The sequence below is a fragment of the Strigops habroptila genome, chromosome 4, assembly GCF_004027225.2.
Source record: "Strigops habroptila isolate Jane chromosome 4, bStrHab1.2.pri, whole genome shotgun sequence".
Classification (NCBI taxonomy): domain Eukaryota; kingdom Metazoa; phylum Chordata; class Aves; order Psittaciformes; family Psittacidae; genus Strigops; species Strigops habroptila.
In genome coordinates this window covers 33,368,375-33,381,233 of record NC_046358.1, presented here as the reverse complement: position 1 = coordinate 33,381,233, position 12,859 = coordinate 33,368,375, and the positions used below count along the sequence as shown (strand labels likewise).

General features: G+C 34.9%; 1 protein-coding gene across 1 annotated transcript in view; it reads right to left on the bottom strand.

Annotated features, from left to right (window-relative positions):
- Nucleotides 1-1,015: 1,015 nt before the first annotated feature.
- CEP128 (centrosomal protein 128) overlaps nucleotides 1,016-12,859 on the bottom strand; it is a 117,581-nt gene continuing 105,737 nt past the window's right edge. The window contains exons 23-25 of the mRNA XM_030482350.1: nucleotides 11,470-11,578; nucleotides 6,569-6,709; nucleotides 1,016-4,442 (exon numbers count right to left, since the gene is read on the bottom strand). Coding sequence (XP_030338210.1) covers nucleotides 6,603-6,709; nucleotides 11,470-11,578 — 216 coding nt within the window. The 3' untranslated portion in view covers nucleotides 1,016-4,442; nucleotides 6,569-6,602. The remainder of the gene's footprint in view (nucleotides 4,443-6,568; nucleotides 6,710-11,469; nucleotides 11,579-12,859) is intronic.

Below are 12,859 nucleotides of genomic sequence, written 5' to 3'. Positions count from 1 at the left end.
CACATTCTGTTGCTAGTGAGCCTCACCACTGATGTCATACTGACTAAGATTTCTGCATTTTCTAGCTTTAAGACTGCACTGGAGACCTCTCCAGTGAAGAGAAAACAAACAACTCCATACTTTCTGATGGACTTCGTGACATTCTATTAGTCAAAACATAGAAAAATTCTGGAGCTACACAATGTCTTCATGGTTGCTGCTGTTTGGATGGCATTGTGTTGCCAGTGCTGCATCCGGCTGTGAAAGCCTTATTAAAAATAGTGCACTCATTCAGCTCCATACACAAAACAGCTTATGCCACAGATCCAAACTGTAGTCTTGACCAGCAATAAAATACAGCTCATCTTCATCACTTTCCACTCCAAGTACAAAACTGGGTCACTGGTGGTTGCTGAAGAGCCTGGTGCCAGTACATAAATTGGGCTAGCTTCCGAGTTCAATGCTTGTTTAACAATGTGAGTAACACAGAAATCCACATGTGCAGAATGATACTGTGATCATCTCTAGGAAATTTCAGTATCACTTCCCAGAAATACTTTAGATGTCAGCAACTGTTTCTACTGAGAACAATTTGATATTGACACACTGAAGAAATATACTTCGTAATATGATTTTTTATTTTTTTAGGTTCTAGACTAAGCACTTTAGGAGATCTCCTAAATTAATTGTACCTTCTTTTTCTGCTTGGAATTAGTGATATTTCAGGGTTATTGCAGCAAGGTCTATACTTTGCTATTTATCTCTACAAACTGATAGTAGAATGAACGGTAGCATTTAGAAAATCTAGATAAATGTAGTAAGACACGTTTACTTTTACCTGTGTGATAACTTTTAAAATTAGGCAACATGTGATCTGACGTTAGTCAGTTTATCAAGCGGGTTTTATTTTAGTAAACAAATAAATGACAGAATTCATATGAAAAGTTATTATAAGAATCAACTGCCTTCAATGTAATTCTTTGGGCATATCAACTACCCAAATTATTAATGTAGAGTAAGTGAAGAAATGATGGTATGTCTTCTGATATACTAGTAGACTGTAGATGGCAGAGGAGAAAAGCAGTCTAAGATCAAAACAAATCTGGTCTGAAGACAGATGAAAATAAGAGACAACTCAGGAACAATTGTGGTATTTATTGAAGCAAAACACCTATTATGGAGCCACATCCCTAAATAAAGATAGCAGAATTATCCTAAAAGAAATCTCTCTATGCAGTTCTTCTGTTTAAATGTAATCCTTTAACAAAAACTTGTTAAAGTTTCGAGTTCCAAAAATATTTAGTTCCAAATAGCACCAAGTAGGTACTTAAATAAAATTACTAGAAATTTTAAAAATATCATTACTGCATATTTGCTCAAGGCTCATGACATTATGGATTTTGCCACTATAAAGTCAAGAGAAAACACAATCTCATTCTTGCAACCTGAGAAATGGCAGATGTGCAACTTTAGCTTTAGAAACGAGAGCTATTGTTGTTAGCACGAATGATAAATGCTGTATGTTGCTGTATTTTAACCACAGCAATCTCTTTCATTTTTGTTGTCAACACTCCCAGACGCATTAGTTTACAGATTCTTGAAAGACTGAGGTTGCCAAATTCTGCTCTGCTCTACTTCTGTATAGAACACTAAAATGTCCTTCAGATTTAACATCTGATTTAGTTCTTTACATAGAAAAGCAAAACAGTTCACACTACAACAGCCTAGACATGCTTACAGTAAAGAGTTAAGTTGTGCTATAGAGTATTTTAGTATGTAATAAAAATAATTTATCCAAGACAGAATCTTATTTAGGGATCACTTTCATTTAGATGTGAATACTAGCTCTAAAGCAGGTTTTAAATTATGGCACCAAGAATAAAAGTGTTCCAAAATTCTGATTTAATATGAGCTGCTTTCCATTCCTTCTACTCCTAGTTTTCCTCTCCATCTGCTTCTAAATTCTACAATTAGATGAAAACCACAGGAATTTCTGTGATGTCCATTTTTGACAAGGTTGCATCCCTATATTGGCCTGCAGCTCACATTAACCTCAGTATCAGTTCCTTTTGTGAGGTTAAGACAGTCTTGAGAGAGAGAAATATATTACTAACATCCTTTGAACATGAAAAGCTTAACAGACCCATGGTAAAATTTGACTGTATCAAGCAGTCCCACATAAATTTATTAATTTCTTCTGCATGTTGTAGATATGAGAATGTATTCAGGTTTCATACCACAAATTTTTAGCCATAAAAATGGTATTGGTGTTACAAAAATACTTACTTGTTTACTTTCAGGGTAATATTGGCATTTTCATTCATGAAAAATCCATTCAGTGCTACATAGTGCAGAGACTATGCCTTGCTATCCGGAGACAAACTGATATGCAGACTCCTTAGATCAAAAGTGGATTTCAGAATAGTGTTTTCTTTGTTCTAAAGAATTTTAATGTATCTTCTTTATTTACTTTGGTGGGACATCTAGCAAAAATGTGGCTGAGGTTTGCATATCTAAGGAGCACTTTCAGCATTACTATCACTGAAGACTGTCTCCCATCAAAATTTGAGAATTAAATGTAAGAAAATTGCTTTGTCTCACACTATAGAACTTTATTTTTTATCCTGGATCAAGTTTTATTTTTATGTTTCTTCTTAGGATGACATAATAACATAATAAAACCAAAATATTTTCAATACTTAGTAAATACCATCACAAAAGTAATTAAAAAAAAAAAAAAAGTAATCAAGTCTGCTGTAAAACATTAAGGAACTGATTGACAGAAAACTTAAAGATTATTCAAGTGACAATTAGCTGATGCTGAAATAAAGGGCCAGTGTATTTCAGAAAGCACAATACTGAACCACTGCAGTGACAGCATTAAAAAAATGGATGTCTGATATCGTCTTATTAAAAATATGCTTAGTACATACATACAAAGTTTCCTGATCTACCAAAGGCTGAACATAACAGAGGAACAAACCACCATTTGTGATATGATACCACATTTTTAGATTTTTGAAAACTACTGCTTTGGGCAGGAATTCACGAACAGGTCATTAAAATTTTAAAACATAGGAAAAAAATGTGATTACCAAAAGGGACAGAAACTTTAAAGATCTGAAATACACAAAATGTTTTATTCAAAAAAGAAAAAAAAAAGAAATCTGTTTTTCTACTTTAAAAACTGAAGCTGGTTAGGAGAATATTATTTCAGGCCAATATGGAAAAAATATTTTTTCCTAAGCCACAAAGGGACAGTTTCACATAATGTCATAAATGGAACTTTAGCCTTCAGTAAAATGGAAATAAAATTCACTTTGTAATATGAACCTCTACCAAAGGTGAAAGAGAGAAAACATTACATGCTATCTGGACTGCCATGCCAAGAGGGCAAAAAGAATTTCCTGGCTTAGGAATCCATAACTCTACTCATTAAAAATTCCTCTCTTTTTTTGGTTGTTTGACTTCTTCTCTTCTGTTCTCCCAGCCCTTTTAGAAAATTTTTTAAAAGGATATAAAACTCTGCTGAAAACCCAGTCACATGGCCACAGGCAAATATGTTAAGCACTGAGCATAATTAAAGTCTTAAAGCCAAAATTATTCACCTAGTAGCAATTTCTGTCCTGCATGGTATAAAAATAATTTCAATAGTTGATGTAATGATGCGGGAGTTCAGACTGCTTATTCTTAGTTTTCTAACACTATAAAGCAGTAGTGATACTGTTTTAAAGAAACATACATTTCTGAGTTACAAATGATTAAAAAAAAGTATAAATACATACAATGGTGAGAGCAATCAATACCCAGATTTTTACAGATTCCTTAGGAAAAAGAGAGGACATAACTTTCTGTGTATTACTTCTCAGCTTAGACTCTTAAAGCCCCATTCATTTACCAACAGACCCTTTACCTCAAAAATTGTTTCAACTTTAGTAAAGCAGGTTGGGCATACATTTATCCATCAATAATCCATGCATCAGACCTCACTACAAGATGAGCTGTTTTGAGAGCATGATTTGCTGTTTCATAGTATATTTTAAAATTACTTTTCTGCATTTTTAGCCATAATCTGTGGGTACCATAAAATGTGCAAACTGGTGACATTTTATTTTGCAATTTTTTAATGTTTCACCAGACAAACCAGCAAAAATATTTTAACCATATTTCCAACTGTGCTCTGATCTAATTAAAAAAATAAATTATAAACGTTAGATACATTTAAAGTAAGTTTAGCTTATGGTAACTGTGGCTTGAGCTAAACACCGCTTCATGACATCCACACTCCTCGCAGACCATGACACAAACAGGTTTCTATTTATCCTGCTTTCTCCAGAGTAGAAGTTTATTTGTTTTGGTTTGTTTTGTTTTTTCTTGGTCTTGTCATTGCTGCTGCGATCAGAACTGATGGATGTGCCCGGTTTGCTTTCCTGACCTTCTGAATAAGCAGATGTGCCAGCAGTCTGCAAAAAGTCCATGCCAGCATTACAATGCACAGCATTATTCACATACAAAAGGTAAAGAAAACTTAAGAAAATTAGATTTTTTTTTTTTTAAGTAATTTAAGGGTATAGAAAATGAAGGGATTTTATTTTTCTCATTTCATTGTCTGATTTTGATATTCTCAGCAAGAATTTCTGTTTGAAACAGGCTGAATCTAAGGGGATTGCCAAGAAAGTACACTGTCCAGAGAACAAAACACTTCTTCAGAAAATTAGAAAACAAAAAAAAAAGGTCCTGTTTTCAGGTGGCACATAGTGACCCGAAAAATAAATTATGTCTGAGACACCTACAGTGCTAAATAAAGACAGTGTTTCAGAGAAGAGGCTTCCTAAATATGAACAAAGTCTACAAACCAAAATGGTTTCAATGGTGTTCATGTTGCTAGAATATTCTGATAAATTTGGCAAATTTTTAAGGCACATTAGTAGTGACTCAACCCAGAAGCACTAGAGAGGAGAATAAAACAAGGAGCATCAGAAACACTTGCATTTCTTTTGACAGCAGAAAATTCTGCTGTGATATGCTGTTTGAGACCATGGTAACACAGAATTGTATCCAATTCGTTTAGAATAGAGACATCTGAACAAATACAACTGTGGAATAATGCATTTCCATAACATTTTAAAATCAATATGACACATATGAGAGCAGAACAGAATAAATTAGTATTAAATCCTGCTATTAAAATTTTCATACCCACACAGCAGTGCCCTTCCACAAGCTTAATATAGATGGGCAAGATTCAGACGCTGTTAAGTGCCTTACCAGTGACCATCTGATAAAACTGTTCTGGTCAGAAGAATAATTCTAAACAGCTTATAACAGACATATGCCGAACCTGACATCATAATACAAATTTCCACTGATTTTGAGGAAATTTGCTTATGTCAAATTTTTATCATTTTTTTCTTACATGATTTTTATCATTTGGCATTGGGGCAATCCCAGGCACAGCTAGAGGTTGGGTGGAGAAGTGACTCAGAGCAGCCCTGTGGAGATGGACTTGGGGGTGTTGGTAGATGAGAAGCTTAACATGAGCAGGTAGTGTGCATTTGCATCCCAGAAAGCCAGCTGTATACTGGGCTGCATCAAAAGGAGCGTGACCAGCAGGTCGAAGGAGGTGATCCTGCCCCTCTACTCTGCTCTTGTGAAACCTCACCTGGAGTACTCTGTACAGTTCTGGTGTCCTCAACACAAAAAGAACATGGAACTGTTGGAGCAAGTCCTGAGGAGGGCCACAAGTATGATAAGGGGACTGGAGCACCTCCCGTATGAAGACAGGCTGAGAAAGTTGGGGCTGTTCAGCCTGGAGAAGAGAAGCTGTGTGGAGACCTCATAGCAGCCTTCCAATATCTAAAGAGGGCCTACAAGGATGCTGAGGAGGGACTCTTCATCAGGGACTGTACCGATAGGAGAAGGGGTAATGGGTTTAAACTTAAAAAGGGGAGACTTAGTTTAGATGTAAGGAAGAAAATCTTTACTGTAAGAGTGGTGAGGCACTGGAACAGGCTGCCCAAGGAAGTTGGGTTCAAGGCCAGGCTGGACAAAGCCTTGAGCAACCTGGTCTAGTGGGAGGTGTCAATGCCCATATCAGGAGGTTCGGAAATAAATAATCTTAAGGTCCTTTCCAACCCAAACCATTCTATGATTCTATGTTTCTATGAAAAACATAAAACCACAAATGTATCTGCACAACACTGTATAATGACTCATAATAAATACTAGGACAAAGGTAGTTTCTGAATATTTTTTCATTATTAATAATGTTATTAAAGATTATAAAAAAACACGTCAGAACAATTCCTGTACATGGGTAAATAAGCTGATAGCAAGCATTAATCTCAAAGGTCTTTCATTTCATAGTATTTCAGGAACAGAATAAATTTCATTTAGGAGGACTGCAGAAACAAATACAAGAGAATAGCATAATCCCTGAAAACCTTTGGTGTACAAGTTACATAAATTACCACAAGAGTTCATTAGACTCACTCTTTGTGCTCTTTTATGTAAGTGTTTGCTTACATAACTCCTATAACAGATGGAATTATTACTGTTCAAAACCCAAAAAGAGTGGAATGGAATTTACCACAGAGAAAGATGGTGTGTTTTTGTAAAATACTCTACTGCTTCCCTCTTTCTGCTTGCAGCTTCATTTCACTGACAGCAACATTAACGGAATCTTCCTTGGTGGCACTTGTATCAAAAGGAGCCATTCTTTTCATAAATGCTAGATATAAGTCAGACAAAAAAAAACCCAAACAATTAAACCTCTTCAGAGAAACACATACATTTTGCTGACTGACCGTCAACATTTATATGAAACATACATTTCATTATAAAATATATACAGATTTTAATACTATATAACACAGGCAAGACCAAAAGCTTTCTTATACAGAAGAAATGTAAACTGGATTTTCAATTATTTAATAATTCCACTAATGTTTATTTTCCATTTAATTTTCCAGCATTTTCGTTTAAGTAAGACAAAACAAAACCACTCAGAAAATTTCTGAAGGAATATCTTTACCAATAGCATGGACTAAAGTCAACAAGTGGCACTTAACCTTTTCAGTACCATACGGCACATAGGATGCCATACGAGTGTATGTATAGCACAGTGCATATATAATGCTTATTTCTAAATACATTATCTTGCATCAAAATCTAGACTATATGAATTGACAGAATGTCTTATGATAAAGTGTTGGAGGAAAAAATCCAAATATACAAACATATAGCTATTATTTAACAAAAGGCATAAATTAAGAGGAAGAAAGTGGATATCACTTTATACCCTTCTTCTAATGGCCTTCCTTACATCATAAGTATGTAAGAAAAATGGTCCTTCCTGATTGATTGCAATAAATGTCCAGAGTGCAAATATTTAGTAGTCCAGTAAAATTGGAGCAGTAGATAGCCAAAATTTATTTAATAGGGAGCAAGTCTTCACAGTTTGATTAGAAGGAGTGAGATGTTTTGACTTTTAGGAGAATGAAATCACTGTGTTTGGTACATAAGTAAACTAGTGAGACATCATTTGTCAGCACAAAGTTTTCAGTATTGGTCCAAAACTATGCCACCATATGCTATTTTAGCAGTACTTCCTGTGGTTAGTATTTAAAGAAAAGTGAAAAATCATAAAGAAAATTCATTGCTAAACTAAATAAATTTGCATTTTTCAAAGAGATGATGTCAAGTTTCCAATTATTCCAGGTTCTTGTCCTTGAGAAGCCTTAGAAGGTTTTGTTCTAGAATGGTGCCCTGCAGCACCATGATTTTACAACGTCTTTTTACTTTTAATTAAGTTACTTATTTATACATGTAAATACAAGAAGTCTTCAGAACTCATGAAAAAGTATAAGTAGAAGTATAAAGACATATAAACATACACTTCAGGAATTAATTGTTATGACAATAAAAATCAAGATTCAGGACAACTTGGTTTTTTTGAACCATGATCTCATTCCTTCTATATACCATGTTGACACAACAGTGTTGTGTATCACCAGAGCCAAAGGATCAGAGAAGACACTGATCCCAGCTACAGATGTTGGGAAAACTGGTGGCTATTTTCTTCTCCATAAAGTCACAGCTTATGAAGCCCTGGAACATAAATTCCCAACAACAACAGAAAGCCTGAAAGCCATATGGTTAAAACCTTAAAGTGATGAACTGTACAGTGAGAAAGACAGGATCCAATTCACAAAGCTAATGCAAAGCACGTGTAACTTGAGGTATCTTTGTAATACAAAATTTAAGAAAAATACAGTGGCCATGAAAAACAATTTCTGAGGATTATTCTTTAGATGACAACTAGTAGTGACATTTTTGACCAACTGTTTTGGTCTCACAATTCAGAGTGCAAAGCATGTCTGATGAATGCTTTTCTCAGTTAAATGTCTTCCTTTCTAAGAAAATGGTTATAAAATAAAAGCTCATTCCCACCACATCTTTAAAATAGTTTGATATGGAAAATCTGTTATTAACTGTAGATATTATACCAGAAACATGAAGACCAGAAATAAAACAGAATGTTAATGTTAATTACTTCTGCTTTTAACTGTCTGCTGCGCTGGCAACTTTATATATACGGAAGCAGTTTGTTGTTCCCTTATTTATTTTTTCATACTTTTTGTCTCTCTTTCTTCAATCCGTTTTAAACCTAAATCCCAAGATTCCCCTTGCAGATAACTTACACTATACCAAACATGTCTGCTCTCTTCCCTGGTGCTCTCCACAAGTCATGAGACGCACATTGGGAAGGCAGCTTCTAGTATTACTTATTGACTCTATAAACTGCAAGAATTCATGAATTTAAGAGAGATGGAGTGGGGAAACATTAAATCATAAATGCTTGCAAACTCTCTAAGAGGTAAATGAAAAAATAAAAAGTCCATTCTCCTGTTTCTGAAGAAGTAAGGAGATAAATTCATCACAGAATTAGGTGATGACATTTATAGGTAGATTAATTTAAAACTACAGGGGATTTGGGAGGAAAAGACCTCAAATTATACTTCACTGTCAAAGTCTCAAATTATAATTAATTAATATCATTACTGAAATTAAGAGTTCATGCTGTTCATGTGACTAAATGACTGAAGCAGCTGATTTCATCATTTGCCACTCACTGACAATTACAAGAAAAGCTCTTTAATGTTAATACCACTGCAGAATTTTCACTGTCCTCAAAAACTATAGCAGGAACTTCAAAATACACATTTGACTGGTGGAGATTAGGTTCAGCATAAAGGTAAAACATTCAGTCACTAACCAAAAATCTACGGAGTAATGCACGTACCTTAGTGCCATAAGCTACCACATACATCTACAAAGAGCTGCAAAAGATGTGATGGGACCTATTGGAAACCTGTGCCTTCCTGGAATGACGGCTAGAAGCATACTCTAGGACATCCGAATTGACATCAGGCATTTTCTCTCCTACTTACTTACTAAGCATAAAAAACATATAATAGTACTAACTCTTGGAAGTAAAGAATCAGCAAAGTGAGAAATTAAGAACACCATCTTCATTCTATCGGAGTCAAATCACAGATAGGAAAAGTATTCTATACTACTTCTCTGTTTTACCCTCAGAAAATCTGACTAATGGATTTTTATAGAATACAAGTAAGAAACCAAATCTAAAGATTTTTGTATCCAGTTTCTTTCACTTAAAAACAAATAGGAAAAAGTAAAACATTCACTGTTTTCTTACTTTTTTGTCTGCCCGTCCCCCCCTTTTTTTTTTTAATAGCTTTTTACCATCTGGGCAAAAGAACAAAATTAAAAACACTCTCAGCACCATTTTGGGATTTGGAAAATATGAAATATGAAGATCAGCTTAATTTATGATGTGGAAAATACCTTCCTTAAAGTTTTAAGCAAAAAAAAAAAGAAGCCATGGCCCCTGAGCCATGCCTGAGCATGGTTTCAAATGCTGAAGACTTTGCAAATATTTCATAATGATCGACTTATTGAATCACTACTGTCTCTTCCATTTATCACTTTTTTTTTTAACCTCCTTTTTTTTTGTGCTGCTTAAAAAAACCTCCAGTTGAATCAGAGAATAAATATGCAGAATTGGTTCATGAGATTGGTATTCAGATCACATGGTTCCTTTTTCTCTGACAGTTGCCTAAAATTGATTAAAAACTACTAAAGCAACAATGTCCTAGCAAGTTCCATTCAGGTTAAGCAATATGAAGATATTGCAATATTTTAGGAACATTTACGCTGCCTCTTTAAATTTCAACAAGTTTTTGCAAGGGAATCACAGAGCTGCTGAAGTTGGAAGGGACCGCTGGAGATCATCTAGTCCAACATACCTGCAAGGTATGGATTATTTCTTTTCTATACTAGGCTGAGTTATACTTTGACTTGCAAGACTGATAGGAATGAGGTCAGGAAAAATGGAAAAATAACTCTGAGTCAGGGGAAACTGCTCCTGAAGTACAGACGAGATGGCGGCATTTGCTGTTATGCTTTATTCCTACCATTGTTGCTCAGTATGCTCTGCAGAAATACATTAATCACAACCCACAGATTCTAAAGGGAAAAGAAACCAATTGTCTTTAACCTCATCAGATCAACTCAGGACTTACTGGTGAGCAGTAATGTACTGCAGCACTCATTCTATGATGCAAAGGTTTGAAAGTGCAATGAAGCCTGAAATAGGACCTGCCATTACATAGAATTCAACTTACTGAATAGGTTCCCAGTACACAAACTGGCTACATTAAAAAGAAATGGAAGGTGATATCCTTCTAAGGAAAAGTATTCTGATATTCTGATATCCATGTTCTTATAGGCTTAAAAAAAAAAAAAAAAAAGCAGCTTTTTAAGGGGTTTTAAGTTAGTTTTGACACTTATGCAAAGGTGTGTCTCTTCCAGATAAAGATCTAACGTCCTATCTTTTACTGAGCAGCTCCTAGCTGTATCAGAGATCCCGTAGTCTTGCATGACCTGAAGCTGTATATGCACTAAGGGACAGAAAGAATAATTAAAAACAACTACTGAAATAGAAGCAGAATTAGTGAATTCAACTTTCACTGTTAAACTGCTACACAAGCACAGACTAACTAGTACAAATGAAAGATCTGGGAAAGAATCCTTGGCTGAGGATGTCTCTCTGGTCCCTGAAAAGATACTCAGCTTATGCAGATATGATTCTTCATGCAGAGATTCAGAATCCAAGTGCAGTCCTTTTTCTAACTGCAGCCCTTTATTTTTGGCATAGATTTGGATGACAGAATATATTGTATGTCCCAGTTAAAGAAGACCAAACGACTATCAGTGGGATGAAATGAAGTACCTCCTAGACAAAGGCATCCATCCAGTATCCAAAGCTAAAACAAAGGAAGACTCTTAAGATAGTTCTAGCTTTTCTTTTTTGTTGAAAAGTAGTGTCTTACTCTTTCAAGTAAAATAGCTTTAAAAGAGGAAAATACACTACTTGTAGATTTTTTTCTGTGAAACAATACTTACAACCTGAATTGGACAGCAGTGATCTGGACAAAAAGCTGTTTTGAGTTTGCCAACTAGAAGAGGGAGCAGCCAGTTCTATATCGGACATTTCAGCATCCATTTTCACGTTCTATGGGAGCCAAATAAAACATTTTCATCTGTTAATATTAAACAGCTGTAAACTTTATCAAAAAACATATAGCAGCACACATACAGGTATATGCTGTGATTTCACCCATGCTAGAAAATACTGATCTGAATTTGCAGAATTCTCAGTGTTGCAGTTAGGTTTAAATTAATTTGTCTATGAATTTCAAGCCTATTTCATTACAAAATCTCTCTAAAAAAAGTACTTTGCCTTGAGAAAAGCATTGGAAACAGTGTGAGTTTTTGTCACTACAATAAATTGTAAAAATGCTCTCTTTCCTGTTTACATCACATCAGCAGTTCAGGACAAAGCATAGTGGCAGGGCAGACATCAGTGAACGATGAATACCTCATCAATGAATGGTCCACATTAATTCAGTGAAGTTCCATGGTTGTCATGGTTTAATCCCAGCCAGCAACTAAAGTATCACACAGCCACTCTCTCACATCCCCACCCACAGTGGGATGAGGTGGAGAATCAGAAAGAAGGTAATAATAAAAATTACATCCATTTTCCCTGCCACCGAAAGAACCTCAAACTTGTTAATTCTTTAAAAGTTGTTATTGTGCTATGTACACTATAGGTATTAAGTCTTGCATTAGCACATAAGGGGATTAATACGTATAATTCCCATTAGTCTTAATAGGAGTAAATCCCTTTTCAGTGATGGGACAAAAGCTCATTGTATCTCTAAATTAATGTTGAATTTTATTTTGTTTTCTGTTTAGTTTTCACATCTTGGTAGCAGCATGAATGATAAATTGCAAAATGTTTTAACAAAATTCCCTGAGGCTGTTTATGATAAGAATTCAGTAGCAAAACTGAGTGTTTTATGAACTGATGCATTTGTGTATTATTGTCTCTTCTCATTTCAAGAAACTGAGTAATTTGGATACTAAGCCAAGCTTTTAATCTTATTTTGGAAGGTATTGCAACTGGGGACTACTTGCTGCAGTACTAATAAAGATTTATGGAGATTTTTGTTTAAATGGCCTTTTTAAAATGATCTTTTTTTTTTAGCTTATAGACCAAATGACTTCACTTACCAAAAAGCTGTGCTGAATGGGTCTGGCCATAAATAGTGACATTGTACTTCAGACTTTATTTAATAGTTTTACAAAATAATGAAAAGCAACTTCAGGTATTTTGATATGAGAAAAAAATTTTTGTCTTTTCAATCTGCTTCCAGAAATGCTATTTTAGAGCAGGGCTTTTAAACAAGCAAGGTACTTCTACCAGCATCTGCAATGCAAAATGGCATTC